Source organism: Haliotis cracherodii, unplaced genomic scaffold (genome assembly GCF_022045235.1).
Source record: "Haliotis cracherodii isolate W230 unplaced genomic scaffold, xgHalCrac1.p SCAF_6, whole genome shotgun sequence".
Classification (NCBI taxonomy): domain Eukaryota; kingdom Metazoa; phylum Mollusca; class Gastropoda; order Lepetellida; family Haliotidae; genus Haliotis; species Haliotis cracherodii.
Genome location: NW_027266319.1, coordinates 31029153 through 31056097, shown reverse-complemented (window position 1 = coordinate 31056097; position 26945 = coordinate 31029153). Strand labels below are relative to the sequence as shown.

The window sequence follows — 26945 nt, the reverse complement described above, 5'->3', positions numbered from 1 at the left end:
CTGTGAATAGAATATGATTTTATAAGTGGTGGTAAAAGTATTCATTTACAACTGAATATATTTTTGGAAAATAATTACATTACAATATTCCTCACAAAATATATTACACACACGTGATCAACATCCACATGTACTGATATGACCCTATTGATAAAACAAATACAACTTTGACAAAAACTATCATTCATTCTCGCAGTGTGTTTAAGATTTAGATGAAAAAAAGTGTTGTGACAACCCCTTGAGCTTTCATTGGGTTCGAACCGTGGACCTTTGTCCAAAGCCGCATTTGACAGTTGCATAAAATATACAAATAATGGATCATCTGCTTATATTGCAGCAATGTCAACTACATTGTGGTAAACTGTGATACCTTCTACACTTAATAAGTACATCAAAGGCGAAAAAGTAATTTAGTTTAACTTACTGCGATCATATATCATAACCACAATGCGTGGGAAAGAACCGCCATATGCAGCAGCTTGATAACTTCCGATCAACTCGCCCCGCGCCTAACCCCTAACTATACCCAATACTTCAATAAATGTTTACTTTCTTATAAATGTTACCATTATGAAATATGGCAAAAAGGATCAATAAAAATCAAATATATTCACCAAGTATTCTTTTAATAGTAATAACGTATCTTTCAAGAAATGTATTATGATCTCGTGTACAAATATTGTGAGGAAAACAGTGGATGTATTGGAGCCATAGAATGGGATGAGTTGAGTTAAAAGTTATCGTAGAGTTCGGCAATAAGTAGGGGAGGTAATTCATACACACGCCTACTGACCGTTAAAAAAATAATGTATTACAGTTCGGCAATTGAGTTTGCAATAACACAAGATAATAATTTCACAGTTGAACGCACCTGCAACATTACAAGAACCAATTTAGGTTCTCTTTTCAAACAATACGTGTGGTGACAAGTGGAACGATAAATCTCACAACCAAAGTGACTAGTTGAGTCCTTTACTAGTCATCTATTATCAGCCATAAATGCCAAAAGCACTCCTAAATGTAGTAGCGGGTATGGGGTAGATGTTGGTGGGGCACACACAACACGACGCTACTTATAAGTTCACATGACAGCTTTTCCTAGGCAACACGTCGATCAGGCAAATAGTCAAATAGGTGTGCAGGAGAAAATGGTCGCATGTAAAAATGGTGACATTGTTTACAAGTCCATCTCCAACCTTACTAAGGTAGTGGTCCATGGATGGCACTGCATTGAGTCAGTAGCCGAGACACTGTTATCTGTCCAGCGACGTACTGTTCCCACAACTCAGTACTGACACTCCACCTTAAACTGGGTGTCCTGCACGGCAGCCTCCACACTCCGACTGGTAGCCATAGCGTCTTCCACACAGAAGAAGTTTATTCGGCATCAAAGGCCACATGGCCAAAAGTACATGAGAGAAACCTTTGCACATGGACAGGTGGGGAAAATACTGTCTCAATACAATATTGAATATACATTATACAGGCAGATTTCTTTTCAAATATATAGCAATATTTTTTATTAGCTCAACATTTTTTGTTGCTACTAGTTGATTGAATTTTGCTCGTGGTGGATACATGTAATAGTAGCTTGGGTGTAGAGCTTTCGGTTTTCCATATGGACAAACTAAGCCCCTTGTACAGAAACCCAGGTTCACATACCCTGTCAATCCACCCGACAGGATAAAGGATAAAGCCTGCTGGTTTCTTCACACCATTTTCTTAGACTTGTTGCAATGAACAGTCACTTTGATATTAGCTGTGGTCGGTTGTTAAGAGTGAGTGAGTTGAGTTTAACGCCGCTTCTAACAATATTCCAGTTATATCACGGCGTGTAAGCTTAATGTGGGAGGAAAGCCCAAAGTAATGCAGGTCTCAGACGTCTACCACTTCAGTGAAACCCACGAGCACGGGTATGGTGCTGACAAACCTAGAAACATAATCGGGGCGAACCGGGATTCGAACCCACAATCATAGGTTTCTGGTGTACCCAAGGGACGCAACTCTACACAGCGAATCGCGGCGCCTTAGACGACTGGGCCACCCGTGCATTGTCTTGACATTCCAGGAACTGTGGTCGGGCAGGTATATATACCCAGATCAGGGATTAACTAATCCTCACTTCTCCAGATGTCCCCCTATCATTTTTTTTTTTTTTAAATTGTAAACCCCAAATAAAATAAGAATTGATTTATGGAACCAATTTGGGGCCATCGCTTATCCTCACTCCTCCAGTATGTGTCGTTGTCACTGGCCTCTCTGGATGTTTGAGTGAAATGCTTACTAATACTAACAAGCAAGAGTCATCAGAAAGATGACATATCTCCCGACAGCTGTCTGTAAAGTAACCACAAGTAAATGTGTAATTCTGTATGTAATGAGTCAAGTGTTGAATGTTTTTGAAGAAACATACATCCACCATGGTCGCATCCATATGAAATGGAAAGTAAAACAAGTGTGTTTCTGTGGGTTTTTATGCAAACAAATGACACATTACAAGAAACAATAACTAAACAAGCGCATAGTCAACGAAGTCATCTATATCCCCCGCCCATTTTAACTCGTTATGGTCACAAACTAGGTAACTGACCCAACATTTCTCTTAGCCCATGTCAAAATAGCTGCAATGGAAATTCTAAAATAAACATTTCTAAAACTGCTTAATATCAAATGGCACCAGTTCAGTATGTGTTTTATGTATAGACATGAAATGTTTGGCAAGGAAATATTTAACAGTTTATTTGTTATATATACTCCATAAGTGAACCCACCCTATATCAAAACTTAAATCCAACTTGTTGCCATGGAAACGTAAAAAATAAAAATTTATAAAATTCCTAAATAGCAAAAGGCACCAGTTCAATATGTGCCTGGCAGACATGCAAAGTTTGGTAAGAAAGTATATAACAGTTTTTGAGTTACGCTCCGGAAACGAACACCACCCTGATAGAACCTAAGTTCAACTCGTTGCCATGTAAACGTACAAAATAAAAATTTCTAAAATTCATAAATAGCCAAAGTCACCAGTTCAGCATGAGTCTGATAGACATGTAAAGTTTTGTTAGAAAGTTTTGCATGGGCTTTGAGGTATGCTCCGGAAACGAACTCTACCCTATAGAACCCAAGTCCAACTTGTTCCCATGGAAACGTAAAAAATAGATAAATTAAAATTCCTCAATAGCAAAAGGCACCAGTTCAGTATGTGCCTGGTAGACATGCAAAGTTTGGTATGAAAGTATTTAACGGTTTTTGAGTTACGCTCCGGAAATGAACACCACCCTTATAGAACCTAAGTCCAACTAATACCAATTAATGTGAAATATTTGTTTACACCTTGGTCAAATAAGTGATAATACACTTACATAAAACAAGTACGTAAAATAGAAATTTGCCTGAAAGAAGAAGGCTTCCCTTTCCGCTGTTTGAGATGCGTAGATCCCATCATTGTAGAGGTGATCGTTAGCTATGATGTCAGTTTCCAATCAGAAGATGCAGAAGAAATGAGAGTACCAAACCAGGTACCAGGACAGTGTTGACGGCAATTCAAGTCCGAGTTGAGGTATTCATATTGTGGTTATAACTGATTGGTGTAAATGTTCTCGGTAATTTACAATAAGCTCTCAATTACATGTTGAATAGTTTATTGTTACAGTAGAGTAATTGAACGTATTATGCTTTAGATAAAGGAACAAGCTGTTGAAAACATCTACAAATCGGGCGCCAGTATCGTTGAAGATGCTCAACAGAGACTCGTCGACCCCGACCAGGCTGGTGGACGCCAAAACCACTCAACCCTCATTCGCATGGCGAACTGAACCCGGGAACTGTTGCGCCCCAGAGAGCCGAGGACATTGGACTTCGAGGTACTACTACTAATAAAATAAACTACATAATGCTATTGTATAAATTCTCAGAATAACCGCAATGTTGTAACGTAACGAATATTGTATTTTAACTTTTATTCATATTTTCAGATTGCCGAGGACTTCTTACCTGTCCGTGTAAATACATCACATACATCCAAAAACATGTAAATACATCAAATACCATGTAAATAAACCATATATATTACTACAAAAATCGTTCTGAACAGAGGTGCCGTTTTCGCCCGACACATAGTAGCCGTTTTGCCCAATTGCGTTGCCGTTTTCGCCAGAGAAATCGATGACGTTTTGCTGAGGTGCCGTTTTAGCCTGCACCCTAAGTAATCCATATAAGTGATCTATTGTGATATATAAATGATTATTTCTCAAAACCCAAAGCATTTGCTGTTACTAATCCACCATGATTATGTTGTGAAACATTCTTCTCATTTCAAAAGCAAACGATGATCGACAAAACAAACTTCAAATGAAATGACATTCTAACACAGACCCATACTATTCTTATCATTTTGAATATATCAGATACCATATAATAATTTTCCACCATTTTGAGATGACATTTATTCTGTTTCATTAGTGCCTTCTTGTCCAGTTTCCAAAAACTTTCCACGGACGAAGCTGACTGCTGTAACTCTACGGAAAAGGGAGGTAATCTTCATAACAAATGCACGTGGAGTGTCGCGGAGTTCGGCAAATGTTGACGTCATCATTGTTACCGTCACGATGCAAGATGGCGACGTCCATGGCTCAGAACAAACTTCCCTTCCTGAAAGAGCAAATGGCAGCTGCTTTAGGAAAAAGCAGCGTCGTCGTGAAATTCGTAGCAGTGTCTGTGACACTTGGCTACCTCCTCTCATTTCTGGCAAATGTAGTGTCGTTCATAACCATAAATCCAGGCTTCGCAATGCCCCCCAATTTTAGTTTTTACTCGTTTTTCACCTACTGTTTCATTGAGTTTCATTTCTGGGATGTTCTCATCGATATTGCGGTCGTCATTCTGTGTGGCAAGCTGTTGGAGCCTTTGTGGGGTGCTTTGGACATGCTCATCTTTTTTCTGATCGTCAATGTTGCTGTTGGAATCCTCACAGCAATGTGTTATTTGCTTGTCTACCTAGTTACCGAGGACGAGCGAATCTTGTTCTCAGTGAATATTCATGGAATGGCAGGTTATATTGCTGGATTTTCTGTGGCAGTGAAACAAGTGATGCCAGATCACATTTTAGTTACATCCCCATTTGGCAAACTGAGAAACACTCACATTCCACTGTTGCTATTCATCATTTCTATCATTCTCCAACTGGTTCACGCGCTGGATGGACCGTACCCAATCTTGTTTGGATGGGGGATTGTTGTCTCTTGGGTATACCTGAGGTTCTACCAGAAACACAGCAATGGGAACAGAGGAGACATGGCTGATAATTTTACGTTTGCCAGGTAATTTTTATCACTGACACACCTGTTGAGTAATCAGTAAGAAAACATACAATTTAATGGATAGGGACTTCCACCTTGATAGAGGTATACGAGTCTACATTGAAACATTGCTAAATGCAGTAAACCAGAAGTTGTTATGCATAAAGTTGTACTTTGATAACGGTGTAAGAATCTACATCGAAACATTGCTCAATACAATAAACCAGAAGTTGTAATGCATAAAATTGTATGTTGATAACGGAATAAGAATCAACATGGAAACATTGCTCAATACAATAAACCAGAAGTTATTATGCATAAACATGATAAAGTTGTACTTTAATAATGATGTAAGAATCTACATGGAAACATTGTAAATGCAACAAGCCAGAAGTTATTATGCATAAAGTTGTACTTTGATAACGGTGTAAGAATCTACATCGAAACATTGCTCATTACCATAAACCAGAAGTTAAAATGCATAAAATTGTATGTGTTCAATGTCTGCAATTTTAGCCACTAGTCCAAAGCTAGAGTCTAGTAAAAGTCTGTTCGGTGTAGTAAGTTCAGCTATTAGCAGTCTATATAGTGACACTAAAATCTACTGAGAGTGATGCTAAGAGCCTTGTTTTGGGACTAGTACTAGTAGAGGACCCAAAAGTTTTTGACACTGTCACAGAGACCGTAGTCACCCCATAAGTTATTAAACAGACATCATATTGTGCTATGATCTTCCCTGTTAAGTACACAAGGCTGAAGTATGATTAGTATCTACAAAGACATTTCTCTTGTCAGAAATATGGGGAACAAAAACTATTTATAAATATTCCATGATAAACATTATGAAATCATTACAGTGATCATTCCCAATTAGCACCCTTCCGATTGATCAATGTACCCAAGACTTGTTTGATAGGCATTACTTAGAAGTTGACGGGTGACAAGGTTGACACAATTTCATGGATAACATTATTAACAACTTCCTTAATACTGCAAAAAAAAAGTATTAAAGAAGTTGTTATCCATAAAATTGTGTCAGCCTTGTTACACAAGACTTATTTATTCGTGTATAATACGCACTCGTGTGTTATATGCATCCTTAATTATGGGCAATTAAATTCTGGAAAAATGTATCTGTTGTATATAAACATTTCAGGCGGTCAGCATAAATCAATAAATTTACGATCGTACAACTGGTTTTTTTTCACCAAAATGATATCTAATAAGACTATTAACATGATTAGGAGCCCCGTATTTCTAATTTTGAGGGCGCTTATTACGTTGAATACGGTATGTGTTTTATAAGAAAACAAGCCAGTGATGAAGCATGTGTGATGTCTGTCATCACGAATCTATTTAATATCATGACAATTTCAAACGAAGGAGTTCTAAATTTTCGGTTTTAGAACAGTTTGCATTGTACACAGGTACAAGAGGTATTCCTTGTGTGCAGACTTCATTCAGCATGTTCATGTTAATGGGTCACAGCAGTCTTAGGTGCAGAGTTGTCAAAAAATGTTCCTTGTTTTGTCATTTTCACTCATGCTACTTTTAAACACTTCAATAATCTTTGGGTAGAAATACTCATATGCTGCAATGAAATCGGAAGAATAACAATATTATCATCGACATGATCAATAAGCCAGTATTTAGATCAGCTGGTTATGCCAAGGATGCTGTCATGGGAATTGATCAGTGTTTATCATTAGATCAATGCGATACATATATCATTTTAACTATACTTGAATATATCATGATATATTTACCATCAATCATCTGGTGACATAGTTTTGTCCAATAATGATAAACAGCTGCCAGACTTTACAGAAGTGTATACATTGTGTGATATTGATGTGATTAATTCGGATGAGATTAAAAAAACTTGTAAAATAACTTTGTTGATTTTTAGCTTCTTTCCACGACAAGTTCAACCATTGATAGCCATATTATCAAATACCATCTTCATGGGACTGGTAAAGATTAAGCTGTGTAAGAAACCGCAGAGGCGATATGATGTGAGCTCCCCATCAACTATCACCATCAGCCTCCCTGGGACAGACCCACAGGATGCGGAGAGAAGGAGGTAGGTTGTAATGATGGGATTGTGTGAGAGGAGAGCAATTGTGTGAGAGGGGAGCAAATGTGCTGACATGATAATGTCAGAAGAGGGCAGTTGTACTTCTTGTGATTGTGTGAGAGGAAAGAGGTTGTACTGATGTGATTGTGAGAGAATAGGGTGGTTGTACTTCTTGTGATTGTGTGAGAGGTAAACGGTTGTACTGATGTGTGTGAGAGAAGAGGCGGTTGTACTTCATGTGATTGTGTGAGAGGAAAGCGGTTGTTCTGGTGTGATTGTGAGAGAAGAGGGCAGTTGTATTTCTTGTGATTGTGTGAGAGGTAAACGGTTGTACTCGTGTGTGAGAGAAGAGGCGGTTTTACTTCATGTGATTGTGTGAGAGGAAAGCGGTGGTACTGATGTGATTGTGAGAGAAGAGGGCGGTTGTACTTCATGTGATTGTGTGAGAGGAAAACGGTTGTACTGATGTGATTTTGAGAGAAGAGGGCGGTTGTACTTCAAGTGATTGAGAGAAAAATGGTTGTACTGATGTGATTTTGAGAGAAGAGGGCAGTTGTACTTCATGTGTTGTGTGAGAGGAAAGCGGTTGTACTGATGTGATTGTGAGAGAAGAGGGTGGTTGTACTTCTTGTGATTGTTTTAGAGGTAAACGGTTGTACTGATCATGCTGATGTGTGTGAGAGAAGAGGCGGTTGTACTTCATGTGATTGTGTGAGAGGAAAGCGGTTGTACTGATGTGATTGTGAGAGAAGAGGGCAGTTGTATTTCTTGGATTGTGCGAGAGGTAAACGGTTGTACTCGTGTGTGAGAGAATAGGCAGTTTTACTTCATGTGATTGTGTGAGAGGAAAGTGGTGGTACTGATGTGATTGTGAGAGAAGAGGGCGGTTGTACTTCTAGTGATTGTGTGAGAGGTAAACGGTTGTACTGATGTGATTGTGTGAGAAGAAAACGGTTGTACTGATGTGATTGTGAGAGAAGAGGACGGTTGTACTTCTTGTGATTGTGTGAGAGGTAAACGGTTGTACTGATGTGATTGTGTGAGAGGAAAATGGTTGTACTGATGTGATAGTGTGAGAAGAGGGCGGTTGTACTTCTTGTGATTGTGTGAGAGGTAAACGGTTGTACTGATGTGATTGTGTGAGAGGAAAATGGTTGTGCTGATGTGATAGTGTGAGAAGAGGGCGGTTGTACTTCATGTGATTGTGTGAGAGGAAAATGGTTGTACTGATGTGATAGTGTGAGAAGAGGCGGTTTTACTACTTGTGATTGTGTGAGAGGAAAATGGTTGTACTGATGTGATTGAAAGAGAAGAGGACGGTTGTACTTCTTGTGATTGTGTGAGAGGTAAACGGTTGTACTGATGTGATTGTGTGAGAGGAAAATGGTTGTACTGATGTGATAGTGTGAGAAGAGGGCGGTTGTACTTCTTGTGATTGTGTGAGAGGTAAATGGTTGTACTGATGTGATTGTGTGAGAGGAAAATGGTTGTACTGATGTGATAGTGTGAGAAGAGGGCGGTTGTACTTCATGTGATTGTGTGAGAGGAAAATGGTTGTACTGATGTGATAGTGTGAGAAGAGGCGGTTTTACTACTTGTGATTGTGTGAGAGGAAAATGGTTGTACTGATGTGATTGTGTGAGAAGAGGGCGGTTGTACTTCATGTGATTGTGTGAACATAGCGACAGGAGACACTTTGTACTCACACTTACATCAAACATAATGTGTTATTTCAGGCAAGTGGCTCTGAAGGCTCTCAATGAGAGGCTGAGTAAGAGTGACAGTCCTGCCAACTGGCCGTCCATGGAGGATGAAGGGGCCAGCACCGAGCAGTCGGAGAACTCCTCCCCAGAGAAAAGCGTCAAGCCAGTTCCTGTCACAGTCCCAGTGCCTGAAAAATCAGCAACAACTGACCAACTTCCTGTTCCAAACTTTGCAGAGAATGCTCGAGAAGCTGCACAGGAGAAGACATAGATAGGAAGCTTATGTGTGTAGTTGTGTGAGACTGTGATTTGTATGGGTGTGATGAAGGTTTGTGTATGGACTCTATCAGATTACACTGGGAAGATTAGAATAGTAACACTGAACAGATTGTCTGAAGAAATCTACAGTTGTCAGGTCCGACATTGGCATTGCCTTGGGTAACATTTTTGCATGTGCTATTTTGTCTTGTAGCTGGTGCCCTCTAGCCGACCAAATCACAGATTAGAGTAAGTGGCCTGACATGGATTACATGATGGGTCAGATCTGGTACTTTCTCGTCTACATTTGAGGCCACAGTTGGCTTGTTGGAGATCAAATCTGAGGTCATTACAGGTGCCCTCGAGCTGTCTAGCTGACAGGTCAGAGGTCAGAGCAGGTACCCTCTGCTATCTCAAGCCAAGATCAGAGCTGGTCACCTATATATAGGACCACTGCATTATTCTTCATAATCCATGCGATACAGGAGATAAGATGCTCACTTGAACATTTAATGTCCCTATAATCAGATGAGTTTAAGATGGTCATCAAGTCCTGGAAAAAGACTGGTGGACCTAGAGTAGCACATGGTCTAAATACATCATGATGGAATTCTCTTGAACATATCACTCCAAACAAACTGTTGAGTCTCGATATGGCTGCAATATTGCCAACGTGACGTTAAATTTGAACTGATTCACTCACAAACAGTTTATTGAGATGGCATTGTAATGCTCTGCAGCATGAGAAATTGGCACTAGTCCTGTAGTCCTTGTCAAACTGCCCAATAGTTAAGGTATCATAAGGACATGTAAAAATATGCCTTTTTGAGGGTTTTGCTATATGTTTTCATTATAGGGACAAGTGGACTAAAACTAAGTTTCTGACACTGCTCTTTAGTTTTGTTATGAAAGTCCACACTCAAGTCATTTATTGAATAGCTTCACGAATGCTTTTTCAACTTTTTTCAGTATATAAACCATATTTAATATCATAAAAATACCAAAATGAAACCAATGATTGACATAAACTTTCTTTTCTAGTCTTTTCAGACAACCAAGTATTGGCAGAAGCCATGTTTTTTCAGCCTTTTCAACTGTGATTTAGGATAATCTGTTCAGTGAACCTTTTTGTGAAGGGTAACTTAATGAGCTTTCTTCTTCTACATGTGGGTTCCTTTGTTGCAGGCTCTTCACAATGTTATTACCGTATATGCTCTACCATATGTAAATGCTCTTAAATGTTCTGTACACCAAGTTTCAGTGAACACCACTTAGCAAGTATTAAGGGGATGAACAGTTACCTCTTTCCCCACAATAAGCATTCTGTGCTTTAAGAAAATTTACAAAGGGAGGCACTTATATTTTTTTTAAACTGTACGCAAGAACTTAAATTTGTTTTCAGAGATGGAGTTGTCAAAGAAACTAAAATGAGTTTGATAATAGTTACAATGCAATTATATCCCCTTCTATGATACAGTTTTCTGTAATATACGCAAGAAAATACAAACTGTCATGTTAGTTTTCGGTCTTAGTAGGGAGCGCTTATAAAGCTTACTGGTCTAGTATTTGGTCAGGGCGCTTACTATGACAAATAGGGTAGTTAACACCTGGAAATCTTAAAGCTGGTGTGTAATTGACATGTCTGAGAACAGATATACGGTAGTGTTGTGTTGCAGTAATCTTTTTTGTTCAGCTTTTAGTTATTATATGCTAATGCCTGTCACTCATTGCACATAAGACTGATAAGTCATATACATGTATATATTTGATACATTACGAACATTCATCGAGCATCGGTGTTTTGAGGGTTTATGCTCAAATTTGCATCTATTTTTGCAGGTGCTGCTTTCTGCTTGCAGCCATGTTTCATTGGTCAGCATTTGTGTGTGAAGCTGTTCAGCAGCAGATTTGAAATGGATATTTCATTTGCCATATTTTGAATTTTATTAAGATTTGAATCTCTTTTTGTTCAAAATCTCAGTAAAGAAATGATTGGAGACATTTTTGAATTATGAAGATAATATAACATTCCTTCCTGAGTTTGGTACATTTTACGTCTGAACAAGCCATGTGTGAACAGATCCAGCCCGCCTCAACTCCCAAAGTATGTCAAGTCAACAGGGGACTCAGTCTCATTAAAATAGGATCTTTTACACCGATGCCTTTCTTCTAGAGCATCTGAGGACCCCTCTGTCATGTCCATACGAGATTGCGATAACTTTTTAATCTACCTATAAGCTTCAAGGCATCTCAGTTCTCTGTGTGAGTGAGCCCAGCATCAGACTAACACTTCTGTATCCTGAAAATGCATATAATCGGGGAGTTCCGAATGCAAAAACAACAAGCACTGTTATATTGTTGTGGATATGTCAGGCCATTTATTTTTAATAACTTGGTTTATGGATATATTCTACATAATTCAGAGTAGTTGGTTGAAATGAGAATAAAATAGAAATTCAAAAATACAAATTATTTTTGGGGCAATATGTGATATTTCTTGTCAGGTAGGGTTAATTTTTTGTTAAAAAGGTCCATTGAGTATGATGTAAGAAAAAATAACTCCTGTGTCACTCTGCCATTGAAAACTCAATCTGCATGGTTGTTTGGTGTTTTTTCATTTGAGGCAGATACTTTGATGTTTCTCTCAGCAGTAATAAAAATGTTGCTAGTTATTTTTGTTTTTAAAATATAGTGGCCGTGCACCTGAAAACCAGTTTATGAAAAAGAAATCCCCTTTTAACAATAGGTCGTGGCCATGGCCTCTAAACACAAAAGGGTGTACTGTCAAGGAATTGTTTTGTTTTTTGGTAGTTTTCGTTTAGCGAGATTGAAATTTTGAAATAGAGGTGTAAAGAAATTAAGCTGAATCGTTTGAGAATGCTGACATTGATTGGCTCAAGAACATGTGCATCCTTTAGACTGGGCGGTCAAAGTTTGCTGAGTGTTCACCTGACGCAGTCACTTGTGGAGGTGTTGTCAGATTTTCATGGATAGAGGTATCATATCCAAGTAAAAGATCTGATATGTCTGAGATTGGCATGGGACTTACATAAATAAGTATTTATCTGAAATACACTATCTGCGTTGCTGCATGTTATTGAGGGAAATATATAAATGCAAACATATTTATTCATTTACTCAAATCATTGCACACTAACCTGTAGAAACTATTATGATTTTACATTTTATGATGGAGTTTTATCCATATGTGGTTAAAATATATTCAAAATTTGAATACCAATGATTATAGTTTTATGCAAATCTGTTGACACAATGGGCAATATTGCAGCTAAATGATTGGTGGTTTGTAATCCAACCCTAACAGAGCCGATAAATGATTTTCACCCGTTGCAGTTATTACAATGTCAAGACCTGGGCGTAAAATGGACTATATTGTTTCCTGCAGCTGTGCCCTTTCCCCTGAATCTTAAAATATTATACCAGTACACTGTTAAAGATCAGCTGATTTTCAACTTATGCCCATGTAATCAAATTGTAAACTGAAAAAGAACATTTAGATTTTCAAATCTTAACAAATTTTGAAAAAAAAAAAAATTGTGAATGTAAAAGATATCAAAATTTAGAGATTGTGTTGCTTTCAACTATATGTTGTTATACTTAACATTTGTTTTGCAAAGACCATAAGCCACATTTTGGGCAACTGGTTGTAGATAGGCTGTATTTATCTAGTTACCCTTAGATCATTGTACCTGTAGATACTTGTCAAGACCATTGTATTTATTTCGCCATCAATGAAAGCAAATTGAGCGCAGAAGCAGAACTGGTAGAAAAATGATGTTTATTGAGCCGTTCTAAGGTAGATTATTTCCCCAAACAATGTTACCGTTATATGGTTATGTTATCTATTTAATCATGCTGATGTCTTTGTTTACAAGGAGTGCTTGGTGTACATACAGTTTGGTGTTGTTTATTTCTTCATAATGTGATTTTATGAAATTCTGTACATATATTAAGTGTATAATTTACAGGTTTGTATAAAGTCATGAGACGTGATGAGTCAGGGTATTGCTTTACCCATTTTCAAACCTTTAATTGCAGCTTGTTTCGCTGAATTAGACCAATCTGATCAGCAGCTGAATATTCAACGCATGCAGTTGACACATCTTTTTACATGGAGACATTGGTAAACATGAAATAGTGTGTTGTTGTTGTTGTTTTTCCTCTACGTGACCAATATTGCATTCATTAATTTGAAATTATGTTAAGGGAAAGAGTTTATCTTTAAAAATGGTTTTAGTGAGAAGGCCTTAAGGCAGTTTTTAAAAAAATGTTTAGGGTCAGATTGGTTTCATTACTTGTTGCATTGATAGCAGAGCAATAAATTAGAATACATCGTACATATTTGATTACTAACCAACCAGATCTAAAGAAACAGCCCCAAGTTATGAGTTAGCTCCATTGCAAATAAGTTTCAGCTGAAAAGGAAAGTATCCATTCTCATCCCTGAAAATATGGTAGAAAAGAAGATAAAAATGGATTGGCTGTATTAAAAAATACATATATGCAAATGTGGTAAATTAACATCAAATGAAAAAGTCTTTTGTTACTGCAATCGTAGAAAGGATGACAAACCCATTTCAGACAGAAGCCCAAACATCTTACTGTCAGGTAACTGTACTAGTCAGTATTTTCACCCAGCTAAACTGGCACCCCTTTTGTGGGTGTGTCTTGCCCTGATCTTGCTGCATGCTTCTGTAGCTAGCCTGGGCCCCGCTCACCAGACTTGTTGGAATATTTGTGGAGTATGATTAGACTGTGCTGTTAGTCATAACCATTGGTGCAGCTTTCTTTCCAGCAGAGTCAGGACTGCAGTGGCGCCTTGTTTTTCCGGACCCTTTAGTCCAGAGACTAGGGCTGGGACGGGTCCAAATTTGATACCCGGGTATACCCATCATCCTATTACCCGACCCTACCCGGGTACCCGTTGTAGATATTTAGAGATAGGTACAAACGATTTGTAAAGGTTTGACCGTAACCCTGGCAAAATGTATATAGATACACGTGTAAAACGATCCGCTCATGCATACACTGAAGTTTAATGCATGAAGTTTTATCTTTATTAAAACATATAAAAGTAAGAAGGAATGGTTGCATTGTCAGAAAGAAAAGCGAACATTAGTGACTTATAGTGTAACCATAGCGTTTTAGATAATTTTTGTCATTAAAGAATATATATCACGTGACTTATCACGGGTCCGGGTAGTCCTGTGGGTAACCGGGTCCTACTCAGGACCCACCTGACCCAAGTACCTGAGTTACCTGTCCCAGCCCTACCAGACAAGTTTAGAGCAACAATACATATTTGCAGCACCATTATAACTCTGATTGGTAATTCGGACAATGAGTGACGTAGTCCGGATATACAAGGTTTCACTGAACATAGTTTAAATAGTAAAGTAAAAATACATTTGTTATTTTTCATAATATTAGTCTACATAGATGTGGAAATCAGATAAGATGACCTTGGAAATGAACGTAACCATGGTAACGTTGAGTAAAGGAAGTGGACACACTAGATGTCCTTTTCACATTCTTCACTCCACATGTGTGAAGTCGGAAATATCCAATCACCAACAAGCCGTAATGGTTGATGGTATCTGTGTATTTGAGACTGCGAGATGACACGTCTTTGGCCCAGTAATGTATATATGTGCTTACAGTTGTAACCCTGTGTACATTCTTGTGTGTATAATACCAGTATATACTGTCATGTTCTATGTGCCAGTGGCCTTTCACGGAAATCATTTCAGAATTGATTTCAGTATTTTCTGCAAATATATTGAAGTCTGTTCTCTTGTGAATAAGTAAGTCGACAATAATAAATTCACAGACTGCTTATTTTATCATTGACACAAGTAGAGTGCAGATAATACAAAGTCAGTGACATCGTTTAGTGAGATAATGCAATTCAAGCCCCGCCTACTGTTTTGTCGGCCAATCAGGAAACGGTAGAAACAGCATAAACACAAAAATAATTGCTTATTAAGCCAATCAAATTACATGGAATCACTTGCAATTTATTTATTAAAACATATTTAAAATAGTTATAGTACAGATGACCGCTTTGTCTTGCGTTTTTTTGTGATAATACTTGAATAGAATTGGTTTTGTCCCTTATCATGACAAGACTACAGTTATAATTCTTTATTTACATTCCTCAAAAAGAAACAAGAAAAAATGGATAAACGGGTGAGAATCTTCTGCATATCCAGGAATTTTAATAACCACAAATTTGTTAAAATCTGATAGCTTCAGGGGGGCCAAGCCCTCCTGATCCCCCATAAACACCCCCAAATTATAGATCACGCTCCATTGAAAAGAAATTTGATCTGAAAAGGAAAATATCCATTCCCATCGCTGGATACAGAAAATACAATTTTAAAAGACATTTGTTTTAGATTACTTGCCACTCCTTTTGAAAACACTTGGAAATATTGCAGTGAGAGTGGGGAGGGTAGGTAACAAAAATAATTAATTAATAATAATAATAGTCCATTAACATATCTCTGAACTTCATGCATAAGCATGTTCTACGCACTTGAACATAATTACCCCAGTCAGTGGATCAGTATGCACTCGATATTCACTCTCAGCTTCCTGGGGAGTATACAACTTAAGCTGCCTAACATATCACTTAAGGTACTGGTATTAAAATATGACTGTTGCTCATGTTAATAGCAAGAAAACCAGATGAGCATTAACAACATGTGTTGGTATGATTTCACAAGATAGAAATGTTTCTCACTATTTATGTTCATGTACATGTTGCTGTAAAGTTGTTGGGTACAAATCTGTTATCATCTGTTCCAATGGTTTCTACCTGTGTTGTGTCCCCTCATTGGCTACCAGTCTCTGTACATATAGTGTGTATTATATGTAGTCCTTCAAGTGGTTGCTGTCATAAAGGCATGGTACACTGTCTGGAAGCAGTATTTATATGTAACCATGTTAACTGTGGAAATACATAATTTTATAATTTTTGTCAAATACTCTGAAGAGATGAATATATAAAGTTGCTTGTAAACTAAAGATTGTTTGTTTTCTTTGCCCTTATGGGAATAATGGATGCTTCCTTCTGCTTCAGTATGAGCTTTTTTGTAGACGGACTTGGAGTTGGTAAGTCGTAGTCCTGGCAAGTTGGTACTTGTTGATGGGAACACCTGTTTCCTTTAGATCTCATGTTGCATCATGTTGACAACAGGCTGTATGTGGATGCCAGGCACTGTTAGTTTACTATGTGAGCACAGCTGTAGGCTCTGATCCTTCAGGCATTTGTGATTTGGATCACACATGTTGTTTTAACAGTATTCCAGGTATATTGCGGTGTGTCAGCTTAATGTGGGAGGAAAGCCGGAAGTGATGCAGGTTTCAGACATTTACCACTTCGGTAAAACCCAAGACCACGAGTATGGTGCTGACAAACCTAGAAACATAATTGGGGCGAACCGGGATTCAAACCCACAATCATAGGTTTCTGGCGTGCCCAAGAGACGCAGCTCTGCACAGCGAATCGCGGCACCTTGGACCACTAGGCCACCGTGCCCCTGTTAAATGATTGTGCGTATTACTCATTAAAGTAACTGGCCATCTCGGAGTCCTGGTATCGGCACTACAAAACCAGTACCAGCAGCCACACACTCTCATGCACATCGCTGTATTACTGAAATAATCTTGAATGTGATGTTAAACCCATTTCACCTCACCTCCAAGATCAAGCTGACACTTTGATGTCACTGGAATACTGTTCAGAGCAATGTTAAAACCAACCTCACTCTTATCATTTGCTATATAATAATATAATATAAAACTTGCCGTTGACAGCAGATTAGGGTAGTTTTACTTTAGTTGAAGTGAAAACCACAGCTGAAAGAAATCTGTTTGTCCTCTATTGAAAAACAAAATAGGTGTATAATGTTCACAACATGACAGTCATTATATACCATTCAATCTTTTGTGTGGGTGTGTGTGGGTCATCCCATGACCTATGCATAGAGAGAGGGCGATATACCATAACTCCAAGGTAAGAACAAATATGTAAAATGTGCAATATCCAAGATAATGAATATGAATATCACTTTTTACTTGTATGTCCATTGTACGCCACTGTGAGGAAAAAATATATTCCTGTATACAACTTCCATGATTCAAATATTGTTAAATTCAGGCAACTGCTTAACACACTAGAAAAATTAATTAATTTTTAATTAATTAACATGTCTTTTTAATTAATTAACACAAACTTGGCCATGTATACAACGCATTGTTATTTAGAACCGAAGTTGTAAATAATAGTAAAAATTGAGGTGTGGTTGTGGTGGTTGCTATTTTGAACTTTTGAACATAAAAATTACATGTAGTTCGGAACATGCAGAATCTGTTTTGGGAATATGACATTGCCGTTTCCAGTTTCAAACTCAGAGCTGACAGACAGATGGACAGTCGATGCACAAAAACCTGATTATATTGCAAAGGAGAAAACAAGACTTGGTTTTGGTTGAAAATATAAAAACATGATTGGGAAGGCTATTCTCACCCCAAGGGTTTACTTTTTAAACCAAACCCTCCAAGAAATGTTTTCTCTGACTTCTACAGTCGAAATATTTAAAAATATTTGTTCAATATTATGGATGAATGGGCGTTATGACAGTAAAAGAAACACTCGTAAAATACATCTGGCAAGACAATATATGGTGAACTTGGCACCTTCTTATGAACCACATATCTTGAGTGAGTGAGTGAGTGAGTTGGTTTTAACGCCACTTTTCACAGTATTCCAGTTATATCATGGTATGTCAGCTTAATGTGGGAGGAAAGCCCGAAGTGATGCAGGTATCAGACGTTTACCACTTCGGTGAAACCCATGAGCACGGGTATGGTGCTGACAAACCTAGAAACATAATCGGGGCGAACCAGGATGCGATCCCACAATCATAGGTCTTAATCAGTCTCAAGTTAAGACAAAGCAGGGATGAGGTCTTCCTAGGAAAATGTTCATCCTAGGTCATACTGCCTTGAAAGAATAGTTTGGTTCAATGGCAAGTACCAACACAGACATTTATCACTACAGTCACCTGAGTATGGTTCTGGAGGGTACCACTCTTATAGAAGATTTTTGTTTTGTTTGTTTGTTGTTTACCGCCGCACTCAGCAATATTCCAGCTACTTGATGGCGGTCTGTAAATAATCGAGTCTAGACCAGACAATCCAGTGATTGACATGAGCATCGATCAATGAAATTGGGATATGGTGACATGCATCAACCAAGTCAGCGAGCCTGACCACCCGATCCCGTTAGTCGCCTTTTACAACAAGCATAGTCGCCTTTTCCGCATAGGTTGCTGAGGATCTATTCTACCCCAGATCTTCACTAATACAAGAAGTCCCCAGCGTTTTTCAGTATACCCAGAAACAGAACATTGGGCATGCATCCATAAACCAAAAGACAAAACTTCACATTTGGAACATTGTTTATTTCCATATCACAGACACAGTAGTTATTTGTAGGTATATCATGGTGTATAGTAACAATACTTACCCTGGTAACAAACATGTACAACTAACATGAAACTCCAGAGACAGCATCACCATCATGAGAAGTGTTAATGTTTTTGCCATCCAAATACTATATCTAATGGACAAATCATTTGTGAAGAAATTGCCACAAAATATCATGCATTAATTTGAAGACGATTTTAGTCTTTTTCTTGAAAAATACCTAGACAATTCAAGACCAGCCATCTTGCATATTACAGAACGAGGATCTAGTTGCTGATGGCTGCCATGGCTAATGGATGTTTTACTATTTCTTAAGTTTGTTAGATTGCTAATTTTGACGACGTGATCAGTCTTTGTGTCGACACAAAGTTAACGACTGTAGTGGAAACATCACTAACACTGTAGATAACTTTTTGAACAGCATATTTGTTAAATGTGTAATATTATTATTAATAACTCATAAGCACAAATGCAACATTGTGTCTCAACAGCACTCCTTTCATCCCTGACAAATAACATTGATTATGGTCTAATACTTGATTTTTGCCATTTTCTTAATATATGCTCTCTGATACTCCATATTTTTTCTCATAGCATCAATTCTTTCGTCATCTGTCAGTCCTACCCTTCCATAACCTCCTCCACCCCCATACCACATGGCATGAGGGGGGGCAGGGCAGTAGGCAGGTGGGTACAGGTAGGGACTGGGATAGTACTGAGGGGGAGCGTAATACGGAGGGGGGTGCCAATAGGGATGGGGGTGGAGGTACCCCCACGGGTTCCCCCATGGCTGAGACCAAACATCGTATGGATAACTGGACATGTTGGGTTGGAAATCATTATCATTGCCCCACACCCGGTCACTGTATTCCACATTCGTAGTGTCCTGTTCGTCAAACACGTACTGATTGTCGTAGGGCAAGTAATCAGCTTCGTTATCATATCCTGAGGAGTAATGATCGGAATGTCTGTCCCTGTTTCTTCTCTCGTATGTATCATCAGACTGCCTTCTTGTGGTGAACACTGGGTCATCAACATAGTTATTCCTGAACACTTCTCGGTCATACTCGGAACTTGAGCTGGACGAGTCCGAGTCGGAGCTGTCCGTGTCTCCCTGACTGACAACATCCCCTCCTGTCCCGTAGAGCTGGTCAGGGAGATGACGCCCACACTTCCTGCCGTACTCGAGACCATCCAGGCCGGCCATCATCTTCCCTTTCCTCGACCTTGGTCTGCAGTCCCTCATCAGCTCCTCCTCAACTGTCACAGCATCCGCAGCCATGCTGATCTTCCCCACTCCGTCCGACACATACATCAACTCACAGCCATTCCTTAGCATTGCTACATTTGAGACATCATCTACTTTAGCCTTACGTACAACACTGTTCTCATTCACTGACACACTACCGACCTTGACCTTATACGGCTTAACCTTTTCTACCAAAACATGTTCATCCTCTTTGGAATGTTTCTCCCCAACATGACCTTTATGGTTTGCTAGTTCCCCATCTGCAGTTGGAACTGGAAAGCTTGCATCTCTCTCCAACCCTTCAACACACTGTAAGGGACTTGCTTTGTTAATGGAGACATTTTGGGGGAAATTCTCTTTGTTTTCCCTGATGGCAAGGTCAAGGTCAACCATGGCGAGAGATGACACAGACATGGGATCGTACCGGACAGACTTGGGTCTCTGGTTGAACTTTTGAGCAGCTGCTGTTGTTTGTGTCGTTTTGCTACACATCTGACCTCTAGACACCGGCATCACAGAGAGCTCTGCTGTAGCATCGCCAACACTTTCATTTGTCATGTCATGATTGTCTCCCCTTAACGGTATCTGGGAAAGAGCACAATCGTACATCCTGTCAACACAATCTGCGACACTCCTCACAAAGTCTGCGTCCGGGGTTGAATCCTTCTTTTCATGGTCAATCTTCCTCAAAACAAGCCCAGGAATATTCGGCACACTTTTACCATTGTCACCTTGTTCCAAGAACATCTCATAGTCAACAAGAGCACTGCTGTAAGTGTGTGGATTCATCAGCTTCTTCCTGCCCAGTGATTCCCTGTAGCTTGGAACCGTTAACTCAACCTGACCCATGGCGCCCGAGCAGATTCTCTGCCTGGTTGCTAGTAATGCTTTAATACTTGTTGCAACAGCACTGCCAGTAGAGCTGCTTTGTGTTTGTCCATTTATTTGTGTAACCATGGTAACACTTTTCTCTTCATACGAAGAAGGATCTGACTGAGATTCCTTGATCGAGTCGCTATTAGCTTTCCTCTTTCGACCTTTCTTAGCTGTCTTTATCTTTCTTCCATCTGACATATTTTTTCCAGAATCAGTCAACAAGGTGTGGTCCAAAGTTTGATTAACATCACAACCACTCACGGTCTGTCCACTGTTGTCCAAAACAGGTTTGTTGTTTTCAGAGTGACCACCTCTGCTGTCCACACTATTCATGTCTCGTTTATTTTCGTCCATCAGACATTTTGCTGGCTGTAACATAGGGACCATACCTGGTTCAACAGTACTACTTTCAGGGTCTTGTGACAAGTACTCAGACTTCGGCTGTTTTATTTGTGAAGATCTTTCTGGAAGTATCAAGGCACCTTTGCCAATATTCTCTGGTAATCTTTCTGAAGTATTTGAAGACTGTTTGTCAGAAATGATCCCATTTGTGGAAGATTGTGTACATATATTCTCACTCCCTGTCTCTTCATCAACATCATCTCGGCCTCCTCCAGCACATCCATTGACTAAACTCACATCCTCTGCATCAATATAAGTATTCTGCTTCTCGTGTTTTGTATCCTCCAGCTTTCGGTCCTTGTCACGACTTTTATCACTGGTCGCAGGGAGGTCATGTGACCTATTCCCGCAGTCCGGCCTTGTGATTAGTTGCTCTGTTGTGACCATGTCATCAAGGTTGATCTGGACAGTCACTCTCAGCAGGTCCCTAGGAAGAGGATCTGTATGCACAGAGGAGCAATGTGTTAGTCAATCAGTTGCTACCTTGGTACAAAAGATTTTACTGCATGATAAAACTATTCGTGGCTACAAGTGAAATGAAATTTGGGAATTGTCATTGTAAACCCAACTTCAAAATCTTAATGCTACAGATATGGCTGTTTCCTCACGGTCTGACAAACACTCATTGTCAACTCATGCAGACACAGTTTGCTGTAATTCTAATTGATATGTTGGATAAAAATCATTGACAGCCTTATAATGGGTAATATGGTATTTTCAATACATTTTAAAGGCATTGTGAAGTCTGCATGAAGCCTGCAGGACACATCACATATGAGATGGCTGTCTCACATCGAAAAAATGCTTGAGTATCTGTGAGTTGACTGTCTCACCCGGCAGGACCTGTGAGTTGACTGTCTCACCCGCCAGGACCTGTGAGTTGAATGTCTCACCCGGCAGGACCTGTGAGTTGCTGTCTCACCTCCTGGCAGGACCTGTGAGTTGACTGTCTCACCTGGCAGGACATGTGAATTGACTGTCTCACCCAGCAAGACTTGTGAGTTGACTGTCTCACCTGGCAGGACATGTGAATTGACTGTCTCACCCAGCAAGACCTGTGAGTTGACTGTCTCACCCAGCAGGACCTGTGAAATGACTGTCTCACCTAGCAAGACCTTTGAGTTGAGTGTCTCACCCAGAAAGACCTGTGAGTTGACTGTCTCACCCAGAAAGACCTGTGAGTTCCCTGTCTCACCTAGCAAGACCTGTGAGTTGATTGTCTCGCCCAGCAAGACCTGTGAGTTGACTCTCACCCGGCAGGACCTGTGAGGTGACTGTCTCACCTGGCAGGACCTGTGAGTTGACTGTCTCACCCGGCAAGACCTGTGAGTTGACTGTCTCACCCAGCAAGACCTGTGAGTTGACTGTCTTGCCCAGCAGAACCTGTGAGTTGACTGTCTCACCCGGCAGGACCTGTGAGTTGACTGTCTCACCCAGCAAGACTTGTGAGTTGACTGTCTCACCCAGCAAGACCTGTGAGTTGACTGTCTCACCCAGCAAGACCTGTGAGTTGACTGTCTCACCTAGCAAGACCTGTGAGTTGACTGTCTCACCCGGCAGGACCTGTGAGTTGACTGTCTCACCCGGCAGGACCTGTGAGTTGACTGTCTCACCCAGCAAGACCTGTGAGTTGACTGTCTCACCCGGCAGGACCTGTGAGTTGACTGTCTCACCCGACAGGACCTATGAGTTGACTGTCTCACTCAGCAAGACCTGTGAGTTGACTGTCTCACCCGGCAGGACCTGTGAGTTGACTGTCTCACCCAGCAAGACCTGTGAGTTGACTGTCTCACCCAGCAAGACCTGTGAGTTGACTGTCTCACCCGGCAGGACCTGTGAGTTGACTGTCTCACCCAGCAAGACTTGTGAGTTGACTGTCTCACCCAGCAAGACCTGTGAGTTGACTGTCTCACCCAGCAAGACCTGTGAGTTGACTGTCTCACCCGGCAGGACCTGTGAGTTGACTGTCTTGCCCAGCAGAACCTGTGAGTTGACTGTCTCACCCGGCAGGACCTGTGAGTTGACTGTCTCACCTGGCAGAACCTGTGAGTTGACTGTCTCACCCAGCAAGACCTGTGAGTTGACTGTCTCACCCGGCAGGACCTGTGAGTTGACTGTCTCACCCGACAGGACCTATGAGTTGACTGTCTCACTCAGCAAGACCTGTGAGTTGACTGTCTCACCCGGCAGGACCTGTGAGTTGACTGTCTCACCCAGCAAGACCTGTGAGTTGACTGTCTCACCCAGCAAGACCTGTGAGTTGACTGTCTCACCTAGCAAGACCTGTGAGTTGACTGTCTCACCCGGCAGGACCTGTGAGTTGACTGTCTCACCCGGCAGGACCTGTGAGTTGACTGTCTCACCCGGCAGGACCTGTGAGTTGACTGTCTCACCCGGCAGGACCTGTGAGTTGACTGTCTCACTCAGCAAGACCTGTGAGTTGACTGTCTCACCCAGCAAGACCTGTGAGTTGACTGTCTCACCCGGCAGGACCTGTGAGTTGACTGTCTCACCCGGCAGGACCTGTGAGTTGACTGTCTCACCCAGCAAGACCTGTGAGTTGACTGTCTCACCCAGCAAGACCTGTGAGTTGATTGTCTCGCCCAGCAAGACCTGTGAGTTGACTGTCTCACCCGGCAGGACCTGTGAGTTGACTGTCTCACCCAGCAGGACCTGTGAGTTGACTCTCACCCGGCAGGACACTGATTCCCTGAGTATAGATTGTCTCACCTGGCAGGCTGTTGATGTGGGTGTTGCACTTCCTCTCCACTGCAGACAGACCCAGCTGTTCCTGTCCTTCACTGACCACTGTCACAGCAGCACCGTACGATCCTGCAACACGCGTAGCAAATACGTCAGTGAATGTTGTTTTACGCCACAGTCAGTAATTTTAAGACAACCCGTAGAAGAGGGTTTTTAGGTTAGGGGAAATTGGGTCAGGTCCAAGATTATTGCACTTATACAGTGACATGCATGCACGTGTGTGTGTGTGTGTGTGTGTGTGTGTGTGTGTGTGTGTGTGTCTGCTTGTACTAGTTCAGGCTGATGTCAATTTTAATAGTGCTAGCCCAGTGAGATACAATGAATACCCCACTCAGACACAGTACACTGACTCTGAACCAACCAGTCCTTATTTAAGCCCCTTAATGCCGAGCGCCAGGCAGTGTAACAACAAGTGCCATCTTTTGACATCTTTCGGTATGACATGACTGGGGATCGAACCCTGGACCTTCCATTCTCTGGGTGGACGCTCTACCACAATACAACAGAGGTGGTCACAAGGTTGGGTGTTCACAATGTGTGATCTGACTGATTGTGTGTTATTGTACTTCAATGGCCTGGATCGTTGCTCATGTTTTCAACCACTGGTTGGCCTAGCCTTGATTCAGATATGGCTTGCATGTTGCAAATTGTGGTGTAAAACAACTTCCACTCACTTTTTAGGTATTGGGATCACTTTTTTCACAATCTATTATACAAAATAAGGGATGGTTTCGGACCTAGGTTATTTGGGTATTGTGATATTACATTTCATACTCTGCGAACCACAACATACCACAGCTTTATTTACATGTAGATTCGAGACTTTGTAAAGTCAGCAGAACATGTTCTGGTTCCCACCCTGGTTTTGTTCTGTGTCATGTGATAGTCATGTGAATCAAAACAGTCAAACAAGAATTTCTCCCACCACTGCCTGAGATTACAGAGGTGAGTAACCATGGAAGATCAAAGGGAGACAACTGTGTAAGCCTAAGCTTTTGGAACAGGTGAAAGAAACCGGTGTTGATGGCATATCCAATCTCATTAAAATCAGATCTTAGTTCTCGCTGCTGTTAAACAAAGATCTGAGGACATCCCATTACGGGTCACGTCAGACTGGCCTTTGGCAAACTGACCGACCAATGGAATTACTAACAAGAAGTCGACATTAGCCAATCAGAAGGCAACTCTCTCGTGCCTTAGGGCCTAATATCAAATTGGCGACTACGCTTCGAAACATATTTTGACAAATTCTTGCTTAAACATTTGAAACCTGAACAGAAGAACGTTCTAGAATGACTAATATATGGTCTAGATTGTATAGATTCAGTCTTTAAGCCCGTAACTATCCTTCGGAATACCCCGTTTTAACGTTTTCGAGGCTGCATGATTAGAAATCACATTCCGACTGTCACTTTCATGATCTGGTAAGCGACGCTCTGATTGTTCGGATGAAAGGTCGTTCTGACGTGACCCCTATTGGGATGTCCTCAGATCTTTGTTTAGCGGTTGCGAGAACTAAGATTTGATTTTAATGAGATTGTGGCATATCGGGTGTTGTTTGTTTTCTAATCCAGAAAAATGTAAGTGATATTACAACTGAGATGGCTTGTGATACTTCTATCAGTTGTAATGTCTTTCAAACAACTCATATGTGAGGTAACTTGAAAGTTGAAACTGACCAAATCTCCCTGCTCTCCCGATGCGATGAAGGTAGGTTTCATGGTCCCGTGGGACGTCAAGGTTGATGACTAGGTTGACCTTATCTGCATCAATACCTCGGGCTGTCTGTAGATGCAAAATGATAAATCAGTTGTCAGGTCAGAAGATGAACATTCCAAAACTTTCTATGCACATGACTTACAAAGTGACCAGACAAGTACAAATCTCCATGAATCAAACAAGAGCACAGTGAAATTATTGATGATATCAACATTAAATGACATAACCGTATTCGACGTAATAAGCGCCAGGGCCGCTCTCAAAATTAGAAATAGGGGGCTTTAATTAGAAAATAATTTTGGTGAGAAAAAAGGTTGTAAATTTTGTAGTTTATGCTGAAGCCTGAAATGGTACAAAACAAAAGCATGTGCGTATCATACACGAAAGATATATTTTCCAGAAATTAATTGCTCATAATTAAGAGGGCATATAACACACGAGCATATATTATACAAGAATAAATAAGTCTTGTGAACATTGATCAATCGGAAGGGGTGCTAACTGGGATTGTTTACTCGCCAATATATTAGCAAACATCGCCGTGGGCGCTTATTAGAGCAGGGAGCTTATTACATCGAATACGGTAGGTGCATTCTTAACAAACAATCATGATAAATTCTTCAGGGATATGAGAGACTCTTCATACCTGGATTGTTTCAAAATTCTGTTTGTACTCACGGACCTCCGTTTAACACATTGGTCTAATTATCATAAAACTGAACTTTTGTGTGTGGAGATTCGGATTATTTCTGCATGTTCATAAAATAATTTGTACGTTATTACCTTAGAACGCTATCCAGATCTCAGAATCATCATCAAAATATGTGTAGTATTTGGGATATATTATCACTCACCAGATCTGTGGAGATGAGAACACGACACTTGTAAGTCTTCAGTTTGGCCATGGCCTCTATTCTGTCCTTCTGCTCGTGGCTGCCGGCTATACAGGCTGTTGGCCACCCCTGCCTCTGCAGTTCATCAGACAGGTTCTGAGCTCTGCATGTCAAAATCGTCAATTGGCGTTATTTTAAATATGGCTTTATTCAATAATGACAAGTTAATCGGTATCTCTTTAATGAGGCGCT

At 40.3% G+C, this 26945-nt stretch overlaps 2 protein-coding genes across 2 annotated transcripts in view; one reads left to right on the top strand and one right to left on the bottom strand.

The window, feature by feature from the left end:
- The first annotated feature begins 4607 nt into the window (after positions 1-4607).
- LOC139444763 (transmembrane protein 115-like) lies at positions 4608-11086 on the top strand. Its single transcript, XM_071225709.1, has 3 exons — positions 4608-5318; positions 7207-7380; positions 9111-11086. The coding sequence occupies exons 1-3, from the start codon at positions 4615-4617 to the stop codon at positions 9346-9348; spliced, it is 1116 nt and encodes a 371-aa protein (XP_071081810.1). The 5' UTR covers positions 4608-4614; the 3' UTR covers positions 9349-11086.
- Positions 11087-18978: 7892 nt separating this feature from the next.
- The window catches only part of LOC139445059 (uncharacterized), a 12940-nt gene continuing 4973 nt past the window's right edge, over positions 18979-26945 (bottom strand). The window contains exons 7-10 of the mRNA XM_071226135.1: positions 26715-26856; positions 25821-25926; positions 24109-24210; positions 18979-21818 (exon numbers count right to left, since the gene is read on the bottom strand). Of these exons, the coding sequence (XP_071082236.1) occupies positions 19381-21818; positions 24109-24210; positions 25821-25926; positions 26715-26856 (2788 nt within the window). The 3' untranslated portion in view covers positions 18979-19380. The remainder of the gene's footprint in view (positions 21819-24108; positions 24211-25820; positions 25927-26714; positions 26857-26945) is intronic.